Here is a 16000-nt window from a genome sequence, read left to right as displayed (position 1 = left end):
CCCCTGAGTTTATATTAATCACTGAAGCTGCGATCTATCTTTCTTTATCCAAAAATGAATGTTCTCGATGCTGCACTCCTAGTCTGCATGGACATGCTTTCAACCGTTGCTTGCATCAGCAAGCAACTTTCATCCATAAATATTTATGAATTTGGAAGTAAAGGACAAGGAACTTAAAAGACCAGAACATTTAGTAGCTATATATTCACAGTTTGCAGGTCTCCAGGCATTAATGCTTTTGATTTTACAATCTAAGACCTAAGTGTGCTATTAAGAAAACAAGCACACAAAATCAGAATAAAGCGTCAAAGAATCATTACCGAAAAACTGAATTTCAAAAATAGAATCCCAAAGCAACTGTTTTATACAGCAGAATGCAGATGAGCTTAGATCAGACAATTAGCGTGCAATATTTGCCTACCTAGGTTAAATATAAATACATTATGCCCTAAATCAGGGGTGTTCAACCTTGTTCCTTGAAGGCCACAATCCAGTCGGGTTTTCTGGATTTCCTCAAGGAATATGTATGAGATCTATTTGCATGCACTACCTCTGTTGTATGCGAATAGATCTCACGCATGTTCTGTGATGAAAACTGATCTGGTGAGGGATGAGATTGGATACTCCTGCCCTAAATGAAGTCTTGTGGGGATAATCTGAATGGACCAACATGTGTATATTAACAACCTTACTGGGAAGACTGGATGGGACATTTCGGTACCATCTACTATGCTGCAACCAAAGCTTCCAAATCTGTCCTGATTATGCCACAGCCAGTCAAAATTTAAAGATAGCTACAAAGAATGTAACACGATTTTTGTTCCTAGGCAGTAACTGTAATATTATAATTGCTCATGTCTAAAAAGTACAGAAAATAACTGTTATTTCCATAGAACATTGCTTTTGTGACCAGGATAGTTAAATTTTGCAATTTACCTATTTAAAACACGAAAATGCTGACTTTTCATCTTTTCATTCCTATAAAGTCATAAAAAGCAACATATGAATCACAAATTATGCCGGTTTTAATAACTCTGTATTATAACACTGCTACAGAAGCCCCTGTAACTCTGTATAGAGCCCATGTATTATAAGACCTCACAGAAGCTCTTTGTAACTCTGTATTGTAACACCTCTATAGAATCTCATGTATTGTAACACCTTTGGCCAGAGGATGTGGTAACATAAGTTAAAATAAATTAATTTAAAATAGGTTTCAACAAGTTCCTGGAGGAAAAGTCCATAGTCTGCTATTGAGACAAACACGAGGGAGAACCACTGCTTGCCCTGGGATTGGTAGAATGGAATGTTACTGCTATTTGGGTTTCTGCTAGGCAGTGGTGTACCAAGGGGGGGTGGGGGGGCGGTCCGCCCCGGATGCAAGCTCATGGGGGGTGCTCCCGGCCTTGTTGTCATGGCCAGGAACTTCCCTGCTCATGGCCCGACTCCAAGAGGCTTTCGCGAGTCCCCAACGTGATCCAGCCTGAGCCCTCTGTCTTCTTTCCTTCCGTTCCCCCACGGCCACAAACCCCGTTGCCGCCGGAGCTTGGTGCGCTCTAATGTCGGCGCACTTTCGTCACCAACTTCCTGTTTCCAGCGGGGTGGAAGCAGGAAAGGGAGCCCGAGCCGCGTGCGACACTGCAAGTAGCATCTGAACTGAAGGTAAGTATTGCTGCGCTGCTGAGCTGCTTGGTGGTGTTTTGTGGAGTTTCTTTGCACGCCACTAGTGCTGCCCGAATCAATTCAATACTCCCCAAAATCAGCCTCCCGAATCCGATTCATCATCTGACCCTCCCCCCTCACCCCCTAAAGCAAGATCGGCAGCTTCCTCTTGCTAGCCGGCTCCTGCTTTAGAGGGCGAGGGGGGAGGGTCCGTTGGGAAGTGCTGCAGTGTCCGGCTTCCCCTCTGGCCTCCCGCACCTTTATCTGATTGCATTAGACAGTCCTTAGGGGGGGTGCAGGCCTTCAGGGGTGGGGTGTAGGCCTTCAGGGGGGGGACAGACCTTCAGGTGGGAGGTACAGTCCTTCAGGGGGTGTAGGCCTTCAGGGGGGCAGACATTCAGGTGGGAGGTACAGTCCTTTGGGGGAGGGTGCAGGGCTTCAGGGGGGACAGACCTTCAGGAGGGAGGTACAGTCCTTTGGGGGGTGCAGGCCCTTCAGAGGGGGGTCCTGGTGTAGAAGTATACAGAGGGAAGGAGGGAGGGAAGGGGGGGTTCAAAGATACGTGCATATGCCAGACTTTGGGGATTAGAAATAATGGGTCTAAAAACAGAGGAGTGGGAGAGAGATGGTGCATAATGAGATTTAGGGAGGGAAGGAACAGAAAGGGAGAGAACTTGGAAGCAAGGGATGGTGTGGAGGGGGGATAGAGATACTGGATAGAAGGATAGTTGGGAACAGAAAGGGAGAATTGGTGAACCCTAGGGTGGTGGGGAGTTGAGAAAAGGTGAATCTGTGGATGGAGATGAAAAAAAGGAAAGATGCCAGACCTCCGGGGGAGGGAAGGGAAACGGAAGGGGAGGACAGAGATGGCAGACGGATGGTTAGCACGGAGAAAGAAGAAAGAAGGAAACCCTGGCAAGCAAGACAACCAGAGCCTGGGACCAACAAGATTTGAATATTGACCAGACAACAAAAGGTAGAAAAAATAATTTTATTTTCTGTTTTGTAATTACAATATGTTAGATTTGAAAAGTGTATCCTGCCAGAGCTGGTCTTAGACCACAAACATGAGCTAGGATTTAACAGAGAGAGGGAAAGTCCTTTTTGTTTCTTTATTTTGTTTACACCACAGCGCCAGTGTGGTTAGGAGAAGCCAAAGGGGGTGAAAAAGCTATAAAATAAACCCACCAGGATGTCTGAAAACAAAAACACCCAATTGGGCAGGAAAATCGAATCGAATTGAAAAACCAATTTAATAGGCTGAATCGAATCGAAATTTTTTTTTCCTGAATCAGGCAGCACTGGTTTGCGCTACTGTCTTAGACTTTAGGACCTGGGAATGGGGAGAGATGGTATCCTCAGTACTTTATATATAATGTAAGTGAAATGAGGATTTGGTCAGACTTTTGCAGGGTCTGCAGAAGAAAAATATTGTATAGGCCGGGGACATGAGACAGCAGGAAATGGGAACTTTTCTTCCTTCTATTTTTGTGAATGGCAAGGCTGAGGATGTCAAAAAGTTCAGTTAAAATATGTGCTTTATAAGAAAATATAATAATGTGTTTTATAAAGTTTATATCATTGCTGGCCTACCCGGTGAGGTGTTCCTAGTGGTGGTGGCAGCGTGTCAATGTGTTGAGAGGAAGAGGTGGTCTGGGAAATTCTGCTGAGCAAACTCCGGGCCCATTTCCACCCCTCATTTAGTCCACTCCACTCAACTGGTTCATACACTGAGTGGGTCTTTGGGTGTTGTTCCTGGGTAGTTGTTTTGGGATCTCTTCCAGTGGTTTGTCAGTATCGCCTTCTGGTCCAAGGAAGGAAACTTTGTTAACCTTAGCATTGACCTACAGAATATGTTTGTAACAGCGCTGCTTGTGTGGCATTAGGCTATGTAGTGATCGAAAGAAAAAAACAGACCTTTGCACATTTTTGCACTATATGGTGGGTGTATGAGGAGATTTATTTCCTGCACAGCTAAGTCTGTGTGAAGTTACCTTGTGCTATATTTGACATCTAGAAAGGTCTCTGTTTGGAAGGAAAGATCTAAGCTTAAAAATGAAGTGGCCAGAAGTTATGGTAAAAGTAGATAGCGTAGCTGGTTTTAAGAAAGGTTTGGACAAATTCCTGGAGGAAAAGTCTATAGTCTGTTATTGAGAAAGACATGGGGCAAGCTACCGCTTACCCTGGATCGGTAGCATGGAATGTTGCTACTCTTTGGGTTTTGACCAGGTACTTGTCACCTGGATTGGCTATTAGTGCTGCCCAATTCACGATTTGAATCAGTTCACCAATTCGAATCAGGTGAATCGATTCGAATCGGTTTGTTTTTATTAAAAACCGGACTCACCGATTCAGCCGCAAGATGAGTTTGGGCTATTTCACGCTGCCGGCCGCCGGACTCTTCCCATCTAATGTAATTTCCGGTTTTGCAAAACCGGAAGTTACATCGGAAGAAATGAAAGGAGTGGGAGAGTCAAGCGGCAAGCGAGCGGACCTCGTGCAGCAGACCTCGGCACTCGGCAGCAACAAATACTAGTTTTTGCTGGCTCTTTTCCCGCATTTCTCCTTTCTTCCCCGCGATTTAATATCCAGTTTAGGCAGTAAGTAAATACATCGGCAGGGGGGCTGGTGAATCTTGGGGGCTGGGGATGGAAGCTGAAATTGGCAGGGGGGCTGGTGAGTCTTGGGGGCTGGGGATGGAAGCTGAAATTGGCAGGGGAGCTGGTGAGTCTTGGGGGCTGGGGATGGAAGCTGAGAATCATTTCTGTAGGCTATCAGAAATTTACTTAATTATCTACTCACACAGAAAAGCAGTAAAAGTCAAAGGTTCTCTGAGTGGGAACAACCTGTTTGATCTTGCACTCGTGTGATTGACCAATTATATATCACTGTTTAATTTATCACATTGATTAATTTGAGCACATGTGAGGTGTCCTATGATGGTGTGCAGGCAGAGGGTGATTAACCTGTGCCTTATTGTGTAAAGCGCTAGAGAATTCTCTCCCCTCGCTTACCTCTCACGCTGAGGACACCCTGCTTCAGTATAATCATTTATATGATTTATCTTATAAACATTATTACGTGGTCTTTTCCTCAGGTACTAAGACATCAGGTTGTTCCCATTCGGAGAACCAATTGACTTTTACTGCTTTTCTGTGTGGCTTTAACATTTTTGCTATTCATTATATCTAAACTATTATTCAGTAGAAAAAATTTAGTTTGTTCAATCAAATCCTGTCTGGACATTGAACTTCTATGAGTGAATGTTCTGCTTGATTGAACAAACTAAATTTTTTCTACTGAATAATAGTCTAGGTACAATGAAAGTAAATAGCAAAAATGTTTGAGTAGATAATTAAGGAAATCTTTTTCATATTGCTTGCTTATGGACTGGGAAAAAAGACTGTTCAAGCAAATGTCTCCAGAACTGCTTTAATGGAAAAATGTGATTTTTTTGAAGTACTTTTTGAAATTTATTGTTGTACTTGTTTAAACTTAAAAAGCTGTGTCATTAACAGTGAATCGAATCAAAAAATCGATTCAACAGGATGAATCGAATCGAATCGAATCGAAATATTTTTCTCTGAATCGGGCAGCACTATTGGCTACCATGAGAATGGGCTACTGGGCATGATGGAGCATTGGTCTGACCCAGTTAGGCTATTCTTATGTTATGTTCTCATCTGTAGGGGCCTTTGTTTTCACTTCTTATTTTAATGTATTTTTATCAGTGTTTTTTTATAATTGGAACAAAAATGAAAGAGAATTCTAAGTTGCTTCTAAGTTTGTTGTTTTAACCTTCTTACTCAGTCTCCAGATATGTTCCACTATCCCTACTAACCAGAATGGCCACTGCCTTGATCTTGTCAACTTCTCCAACTGTTCCCCTCTCTGATCATCTAATAACTTTAACACTTAATCACCCCCCCCCGCCCCTCCCCATTCCTGTTCAGTCTTTACCAATTCATTTAGCAATGTTCAGGCTATTTGACCCTTGTACTCTCCACTACTGCTTCATCTCTTCTCAAACACTATGTAAACCAACTCTGTCAATTAAGCGATTTCTTCCTAACATACATTATGGATTTTCCCCCCTTTCTTTGACAGTGCTGCTGAACACCACTGCAGGAACTCACTGAGTCACAGTCATTTGGATTATTGTGAAGCCAGCAACTGACGTACAGATCCTGTACTAACATGAAACGACATCGACCCAGTGGAGCTCAACAAAGAAAAATTTAAAAAGCAAAAGAGGAGGCGATTGAATCAATATCTGGATCTATGTTGAAATATATAATGCTTTCAGCATCGCATAAAGGTAATGAAGAAGATTCTGAAGAAGTGCAAGCTGGCCTATCCGAAATACCTTTTGTAGAAACGCAAGATTCAGATGACCCTGAACTGAAAGAAGACAGTGAATCATCATCTATAAGCACTGACATTGAGGAAGAGAATCTAATTGATAGCAAGAGTCAACACCAACAGCATAAAAATAATAGTGGAGAAGAAAGGGATGCTAGTAAAGACCAAGAGTTTGAAGAAATAGCGCATGAAATTTTACTTTATTGCAATATCGCTGCTTGGCCAGTTCCAGATGACTTGAGAGTTAACCTGGTTAAGAAGGGAAGTGAACCTTTTCAGAATAAAAATGGACCTTTCTCTGCTAGTCAGCGAGAAGAAAAAACGAGCAAAGGATTCAGTCGACACTTAACAACCTCATGGTTCTATAAATCTTTACCAAAGGGCGAAAAAGTTTTGAGAACCTGGATGGTTTATTCAAAATCAAAAAATTGCTTGTTTTGTTTTTGCTGCAGACTGTTTGCAGATAGTGAGACAAAAGCTGGAACATCTGTCTTTGTAACTGACTTTAAAAACTGGTGGAAATTAAATCCTAAAGTCCCTGAACATGAGCGATCAGAACAACATCTCTTCTGCTTAGAACAATGGAAGACCTTGGCAAGGGGACTGGAACTCCAAAAATCTATTGATAGAATTCATGAAGTGGAAATGGATAAAGAGAGAAAATACTGGACAGACATTTTATATCGTGTTTTGGATGTAATTATGTTTTTGGCTAAACAAAACCTTCCTTTCCATGGTCACAGAGAGGATATGTTATCAACAAACAAAGGAAATATTTTGGAGTTGATAGAATTACTATCAAATTATGACCCAATTTTGAAGGAACATTTTGTAGCTTTGGAAAAAGTGTATTCATTCTTTTCAGTCTCAACTCATCGATGGGAAATGCTGCAGAATGTAGGTATAAGAGTGAAAAGACTTTCCCAGACCAGATGGAGTGCTCATTATGAAGCAGTGCATGCCGTAAAGACACATTTTGAAAAGTTAATTTCAACCCTTGAAGCACTGTGTGATTCAAAAGAAAATGTGGATACAAGAGGATCAGCTCAGATTTTGCTCTCTGCTGTATGTGATTTTTCTTTTCTGTGTTATCTCTTTTTCTGGTGTGAAGTTTTACATGAGGTTAATCAGACACAAAAATATTTGCAAACAGCCGGGATCAGCCTTGAACAATGTACAGTGAAACTGCAAGCTTTAAAATTGTTCCTTGAAGACCAGCGCACAGAAATTATGGAGAAGGCCATTAACTATGGAACAACAAAATGTAAGGACTTGGACATTGGCATAGAAAAAAGAATCAAATTTTGAAGAAGAATGCCTGGAGAAAAAACAAAAGATGCTGGTCTTACTTTGACAGAAGAAACCACAAGGGCTATGTTTGAATGTCTTGATCGTTTTCACAAAGAACTGGAGACTCGTTCTAAAGCAAAGGATCAAATAATGTCAATGTTTGCTATCATTCAGCCATTCTCTCTAATTTTTGCAGAAGAAAACCTTCGCAAGATTTTACCAAATATAGCTGAAATTTATGATGAATTTTCTGGTGAAGATATCTTACTGGAAATTTTTCGACTGCAAGGAAGACCAATTTTGATGAAATCATTGACAAATTTGCTGAAGCTAAGACTCGAAAACAGAAACTGTAATATTCATTACTGTGAAAGACCAATATGAACGTATGGGTTTTCCCTGTATTTTTCAAAAAATACATGGATTAAAAAGTATTAATCCTATTACTTTTTCCCTTTTTTTGTACAAACCAAAACCAGAATCCATAGAAAATCTGACAAATGGTTCGACAATGAACTACTCCTACTAAAAAGACAATGCAGACAACTAGAAAGAAAATGGAAGAAAAACAGTCAAGATTCCACAACCATGATAAAACAACTACAAACAATACAAAACACAGCCCTAAGACTGGTCTATTCACTGAAGAAATTCGACCACATCACAGAGGCATACCACGACTCACATTGGCTCCCAATACAAGCGAGAATACACTTCAAATTTTCCTGCCTACTATTTAAAGCAATAAACGGAGACAGCCCAGCCTATTGGAATAATCGACTAGTTCAATCCACCTCAACCAGACATAGGAGAACCCACACACCATTCACACACCCTCCAACCAAAAACATCAAAAGAAAAAAACTGTACAACAACCTCCTAGCCACTCGAGCTGTAACACTCGACCCCCAACTCTACAACCTATTGACCTCAAAAAAGAAATAAAAACCCTTCTATTCAAAAAACACATAAAACCGAACTAACACAATCAGAATTGTCCCAAGCATCACCTGCAACTACTCCATATGTACTTCTAATGTCATGACAATTTAGACATAATTTATGTTATGTTATGTTTGGAATAATGGTTACATATATGAGGTTCAATAAAAGAAAATTTTCACTGCCTGTTTCTATTCTGACCATTTATTTCGTTTCATGGTTATTTTTTTACATGGGGGGGTGTCAAAAAATGGTACGCCACTGCAGCTAGGTACTTGTGACCTAAATTGGCCACTGTTGAAACAGGATACTTGGCTAGATGGACCATTGGTCTGATCCAGTATGGATATTCTTATGGTCTTACTTTGCCTTTCTTCCATAAGCAAGAGGGTCAAGAAGGTCACAAGGATATTCATCATTTAGATATATGGTGAGGGCTACTTAGATATTTGAAGGCTATGAACAGTGTTCTCCTGGGCTGAGTGTAAAGTTGTATCACCAGTGCATATCTACAGAATAGTGACATGGGCATCATTTCATTTCTTCATGAAACATTAAAACTGGATACAGTCAGAGCCATTAAAACTGGAGGCAGTCGGAGCCATGCTTGATTCTTGCCCACTGTAGTAGGGGAACTTAGGTATATCTCACTTGCCTGAACTGGTCTGGTACCAGGCACATATCAGAAAGGACGTGTAGGCAAGAATAGAAAGTTAATGATTATCAGAGATGAAGCCAATCACTTGGTAGTCTAACAGAAGAAATGGTGTTGGACTGTGAGGGAAGCTTAAGAGGGTCAGTAATGTCCGCAGAGCAGAGTGAATGTGAGAGTAATGTAATGTATGTAATGTAATTTATTTCTTATATACCGCTACATCCGTTAGGTTCTAAGCGGTTTGAAGAAAATATACATTAAGATTATAAATGAGAAGTAAGAAGGTACTTAAAAAATTCCCTTACTGTCCCGAAGGCTCACAATCTAACTAAAGTACCTGGAAATTAATAAAGAAGAGAAAATAAAGATGGTTGAAAAAAGAAAAAATTCTATGTGAATTTATAGGATGGAAATTAAACTGACAGTGAAGAACTGTATGAAAAATACATATGGAATTCAGTTAGAGAGGTTAGGTTACAATCTATTTATGGTATACATGAAGATTACTTTTCAGATGAAGATATGGTTTGAGAACAGGGTAGCGAAAGCCCAACGTAACTGCTTGAATGAATGTGTGAACCATACCTCATAGAAGCAGTGCTGCAGAGAAGGGGGAAGGGAATACTCCCGATCCATTTGCCCGAGCCTAACAATTAGCAAGAGTGCTTGTTTAGCCCAGTGGGGAATAACAACACTTAAAAGAAATGTATGGTTTGAATGTACTGTGCCTGCAAAGTTAACAGAGCACAGACGTGCCTTACCAGATATTGCAGTGGCAGTTGGTGCACAGGAGAGTTCTTTAAAGCCAAAACATATTGCCTGGTTTCAGCTGAAACCAAACCTGAAACTAAAGTCTGGTTGTGTGAATGTGAACCAATGAGGCCAACTGGGGATTGTCAGGACAAAGCACAAATTTTTGGCTTCTACCATAAACACATAGTTCCAGCCAAAACGGAAACCATGGCCATAGCCTTATAGCCGAAACCAAAACCAGGCAGAAAAGGGATTTGGGGCCAGTTTTGGCACGATTACTGTAACCAAAATTCAGTTGGCCTCTATTATGCTTGAATTCTATAAAGAAAGTAGGCACCTATTTTCCTATGTAGAATAGGTGCTCTCTGGATGCCTTTAAATAAGCACACTGTTTATGCAGTTCTGGAAGAGGATATAGATAAATATATTTATTTATTTACTTATTTGGATATTTATTTTTCAATTATTATATTTACATATTTATTACTTTGGAAATTGGGTGGGTAGGGATGAGACACAGAATGGGAGAATAGAAATTGGTAATTGAAATTGCAATTGTTTAAATCTGATCTTTGATGCTTGTATAAATGATTTTCTTTTATTTCTGTTTTTTTTTATTGTATTTCCTTATATTCAATAAAAATAATTTAAATACATAAGCACACTGTTAATGAATTACTTTTTCAGTGTCTGAGTTTTCTGGTTTTCTGTTCATCAGGACCCCAGTGCCATGCCCAGGCCTACTTCTCAAGATCTAGCAGGATTCTGGGATTTACTGCAGCTTTCCATTGAAGATGTTAGCATGAAATTTGATAAGCTAAACCAGATGAAAGCAGATGAATGGAAATCAGTAGAATCTCCGGAGAAGAAGGTGAGTTAAGTTATAAACATTAAACCCTCCAGATTCAATGAGAGATTTACTTGATCAATACTGGGGAAATTTAAATTTAACCAGATAAAGAAAGAAAAGCAGAAATGTACTAGAATGCCCAAAATGCTCTAGGTCTCTAAGTTGAGGGGATATTCTTTGGTATCATATACTGTATAGATAGATATACTCCCAACCAGTGTCCCCTCTAAGCGGGCGGGTGGTGTGAGCAAAATTTTTTCCCCGTGCGCTAAAAATATCGGGCGCCAGCGCCAACTCGCCCGATTCGCCTCTCGCCGCGGCCTGCCATCTCCGTACGCCGTGCGCTGTGACGTGACATTGTGCGCTGCGAGGCAATATTTTGTGCGCCAGCGCACGCCAGCACAGCTTAGAGGGAACACAGTGAGTCCCAACCAGATTGTTCAAATTAAAATGGCATTAAGGGGCTCATTTTCAAAAGAAAAAAAACATCCAAAAATAGCATAAAGTGGCATTTGGACGTTTTGTTTGCTAAAACGTCCAAATTGTCATTTTCAAAACATATTTTTTTTAAATTGTTTTCTATGCTGTTTGTCTGCATTGTGTCCAAATTTCAAAGGGGGGGCGGTGTTGGTGTGTGTTTTAGAGCAGACTTATGATTTTAACATTTTTCTGTAATAGTGAAACATTGTAGAAAATGTCCAGGGTGAAACGTGAAATTTAGAGACTAGACCTGTTTGAATAACGAATAAGTGCCAAGACTGGCCATACTGAGCAGATGGCCACTGGAGACATGAAGACATCACCCCCTTTACTCCCCCAGTGGTCTTTGTCCTCCTCCCACTCCCAAAAGATGTGAATGAAACAGTACATATCAGCCTGTATGGCAGCTTCAGATGTTATGGCCAGTCCTATTAGAGCAGCAAACAAGTCTCTGGAGCAGCCTAGTGGTCGGTACAGTGAATTGAAAAGAAGGGGACTCAGGCCCATATCCCACTCTAACTAGTACATTTGTGGTGGAAAGTGTGAGCCCTCCAAAACATACCCAAAACCTACTGTACTGGCATATAGGAGATACCTGCAGGCATAAGGGCTATTGGGGAGATATACATACTGTGGATACATTTTGGAGTACTCACCATACAATGTAAGTGGTGAAGGTGAGATGCGTATCTGGGACATTTTATGTGAAGTACTCTGCAGTGCCCCCTAGTGTGCCTCACTGCTCTGCTGGGATGTTTGTGTGGCCAGTCTGCTAAGAATGCTGGCCCCCAGTGGCTGGATTTTGTGCGTTTTTTTTCATTTGGATGTTTTGGGGGGGGGGGGGTTTCAAAAATGATTCAAAAAGATAGACACACTGAGGACAAACACAACTAGGAAAAGGCCATTTTCAAAACAAAAAGAAGTATTCCTGTTTGGAAAATGGTCAATTTGCTACTAGATTTTTTGATGTTTTCCCACAAAACATCTAAACTCAGATTTAGATGTCATATCAAAAATGCCCCTCCACCTGCACAAATTTTTTTTTTTTAAATGGAGAAAAATGAAGTGAGTAAAAAAGTCTCACTAATTTCATATAGACTTAGCACCTTACTATGAACTTTTTTTTAGAACAATAAACCTAACAGCTCATTTCATACAACAGAACCGGCAGAATGCTGTAAAACTTATATTGTACTTAACTTGAAAAGTGCTCTTTAAGGCACTAGAGCACTTTTCAAGATAAGTACAATATTAAAAGAAGTTCATAGTAAGGTGCTAAGTCTATATGAAATTAGTGAGACTTTTTTAGATTAACTTTATTATAGTAAGAGTAATGTAATTAGAATAAAAATTTAAATAAAGGTAGGAAGGGTAGGTTCTAGCCGGTGATGTAAGAAGGAGCAGGAGAAAAGGAATTTCTTCTGTAGAAAACCCATGGTGGGTAAAGTTCCACAATCTGAGGCTTGTAACCCAGTTAACTTGAATACCTTCAGTGACATTTCAGTTTTCATTAGTGGTTGTAATGTGTTTGACTTAATGCACTAAAGTCATTTTCCCACTTTTTATATTTTTTTGTATTAATGGTCATCACTAACTTTGGCATTAGTGTCTAGCCATGAGACCCTAGTGTCATCCGTAATGAAGGGTGGTAGGGATGCATTCACTAAACCTGCACTAATTGGTTATCATGCAGCAATGCCCATGCACTAAGAGACAGATTCTACAAATGGTGCTGTAAGTTAAGCAGCGATAGGCGCCCTACTGCCGCCTAACTTAAGTGGTTTAATTAGTGCACTAATTGACCATACTAATTAAAAACCAATTTAAAATATCATTTTAAAAAAAATGTAGGTGCCTAAATCACATCTACAGCACCTAAGGTCAAAGCAGGTGTGGATTGGGCTGGAACTGACCTTAGGCACCGTTAGGCGTAATTCTCCATCAAAGACAGGTACCAGTAATGTAGGCCTTTAAAACCCTGGCCTACATTATTGGCGCCCACCTTTAATGGGAGCTGCAATTCTGCAAATGGCACCTTAGTGTGATTGGCACGTGAACGGCACCATTTTTGTAGGTGACCGCCAATTACGGGGCAGTTTGCAGAATCTGGCCCTAATTGAATAGTGCAGAACACATCCACTCTCTGTCACCTAGACCAGTGGTTCCCAAACCTGTCCTGGAGGACCATCAGGCTAATCGGGTTTTCAAGCTAGCCCTAATAAACATGCATGAGAGAGATTTGCATATAATGGAAGTGATAGGCATGCAAATCTGCTCCATGCATATTCATTAGGGCTATCCTGAAAACCCGATTGGCCTGGTGGTCCACCAGGACAGGGTTGGGAACCACTGGCCTAGAACTACCACAATGCTAAAAAAATTAATTTTATTTTTTAGCATGTAGGAAGCAAATGCAGAACAGATCCAAAAATTACTATGCCTCAGTATGCCCCACGGCAAGCCATTTTTTTGCCACAGTAAACACACATTAGTACATACCACAGCTTTGTAAAAGTGCCCCGTGTGTCTCTTATTGATTTTTTTGACAAACGTAGTAAAAATTATTGCATTTTGTTTATGGATACATACTTGGTATTGCTGAAATAAAACAAAGTTACTTACCTGTAGCCGGTATTATCCGAGGACTGCAGGCAGATATTCTCACATGTGGGTGACGTCATCCACAGTGCCCGGCATGGACAGTCAACAAATGCACTGTCACTTCAAATTCTTGGAGACCAACTGCACCAAGCATGTGTCAGTGCCTTTCCTCCCGCTAACGGCCCGTGGGACAGCCAGTTCAGTAAAAAAAAGCTAAGAAGCCAACTAGGGGAAGTGGGAGAGTTGTGAGAATATTGGCCTGCTGTCCTCAGATAACACCTGCTACAGGTAAATAGCTTCACTTTATCCGAGGACAAACAGGTAGTATATTCGCACATGCAGGATTCCCTAGCTGCCAGGATCATGCCTCTGAAAAGAAGGTTATTGAGAACTTCCATGAACCTGGCAAAACCAACAGGGCTGGAAAGAAGTTGGTGTTTAAATGGAGAATACATTTTGTCTGAACCAACTATCTTGTTGTGTAAGATTCTTCAAACAGTAGTGAGATGTGAAGGTATGGATAGAGGACCAGGTGGCTGCATTATGAATATCCTCAATAGGAGTGTAACATAGGTAAGCTACTGAAGTGGCCACTGCTTGAACTTTATGAGCAGTGGCATGCCCTAGAAGCATCAGCCCAGCCTGAGCATAGCAAAAAAAAGATACAGTCCATGAGCCATGTGGAGATGGTTCTCATGATAACAGGAGTTCCCAGTTTGGATGAAATGACAGAATCAATTGAGTAGAAGTTCTTGAGATTTGGCATGATCCAAGTAAGACCATAAAAATTGCCATACTGGTACTGACTGAAGGTCCATCAAGCTCAGTATCCTGTTTCTATCAATGGCCAACCCAGGTTCCAAGTACTGAGCCAGAGCATGTATACAGGCCAATGTATGAAATGTAGCTTCACCAGGATGAGAATGAGGCTCTAGATGGAAGCCAGGATGAACTATAGATTAGTTTAGATGGAATTCCGGAATGACTTTCAGGAGAACCTTTGGATGACAGCAAAGAACAAATCTGTCATGGTAGAATGTTGTATAAAGTGGATCTAATGCTAGTGCTTGTAGCTCACTGACTCTGCAACCACTTTCCAAGTGAAATACTTGAGAAATGAAGTTGATAGTGGTTCAAATGGAGGCTTCATCAGCATCCCATGACACCAGAATCCCATGACACCAGAGGGGCTTGAGGGGTGGTTTGATATTGTTAAATCCTTTCATGAATCTAGATATCAGAGGCGAAGAGACAATGACTTTTTGTCTATTGATGTATAAAAAGCACTAATAACACTGAGATAAACTCTCACTGAAGATTTTTTAAGGCCAGAATTAGAGATTTTCAGAAGATATTCAAGCACTGATGGTAAAGGGCATGTTATCAGATCTAGCAAGTGGCAATTACACCAAACTGTGAAGCAAGTCCACTTAAAACAATAGCAATGTTGTGTGTGGATGGTCTTCTGGAAGCTTCCATGATAGTTAATACTGTTACCGAAAATGTAGATGAATGTACTATCACAGAAAGACAGCAGTTTTTGAATGAGAGACTTGTAATTCAAAATCCTGTTTGCCAGCATGGATGCTTCAAACATCCTTCATCCAAATCTATCCAGAGTTCTACCTTCCCTTCCAAGAGAAGGACTGGCATAAGTTCTGGAAGTATTAGACTTTTTCAAGATGGATTCTACCACTAGAGACTGGTGTGGTAACTGCTTCTTATCAAATCCAATAAAGAGTATCTAATTTGTACAGAGCCACAGATAAATGCAAAGGATTTTCCCTGTTTTTAGATGAACTTTTATACAGTCTTTAGGCAATTGTTTATAATCCAATGCACCCAAGAGCTCTATCTGAGACTGAGTGTCAGATTCCATTTTAATTGGCAGAGCCTGCCCCATTTGCCTGATGAACTTAATGACAGATAGACTCTCCAGGGGTGATTCAATATAGAGGAAGAGGAAATGGGTTTGAAGATGCACTATGAGCCTCCTCTGCTGACAACACTGTATAATCACTGAAAGTGCATAGAGTTAATCAGAATCATAACCCTCGACATTGGGTTCTGTCTCCTGAGATAGACTTCAAGGAGATATACATTGACATCCAGAAATACACCAAGGAAATGGATGTTGACGTCCAGAAGTGCATCGAGGAGATGGATGTCCAGAAGAGCATCAAGGAGATCAGCATTTAAAGAAGCATTGGGGAGACTTATGTCATGTAGAGAGTTGAGGGGATTGACATCTTGGAGAGAACTGCATTCTTTTGACATATATGAAAGAGTTGATGCAGACGTTCAACATCCAAGTATTTGAGCTCAACATCCTTATGAAGATGAAGGGCAGTGCTTGCGCTGAGCTGCAGCTGGTAATGTAGACATAGGATTTGGTACTGAGTATC

At 40.7% G+C, this 16000-nt stretch overlaps 1 protein-coding gene across 1 annotated transcript in view; it reads left to right on the top strand.

Annotated features, from left to right (window-relative positions):
* DLGAP2 (DLG associated protein 2) overlaps positions 1-16000 on the top strand; it is a 1086744-nt gene that overhangs the window by 1055773 nt on the left and 14971 nt on the right. The window contains exon 11 of the mRNA XM_033938644.1: positions 10383-10535. Coding sequence (XP_033794535.1) covers positions 10383-10535 — 153 coding nt within the window. The remainder of the gene's footprint in view (positions 1-10382; positions 10536-16000) is intronic.

The sequence above is a fragment of the Geotrypetes seraphini genome, chromosome 3 (genome assembly GCF_902459505.1).
Source record: "Geotrypetes seraphini chromosome 3, aGeoSer1.1, whole genome shotgun sequence".
Taxonomy (NCBI): domain Eukaryota; kingdom Metazoa; phylum Chordata; class Amphibia; order Gymnophiona; family Dermophiidae; genus Geotrypetes; species Geotrypetes seraphini.
This window is presented reverse-complemented; position numbering and strand designations above follow the sequence as displayed.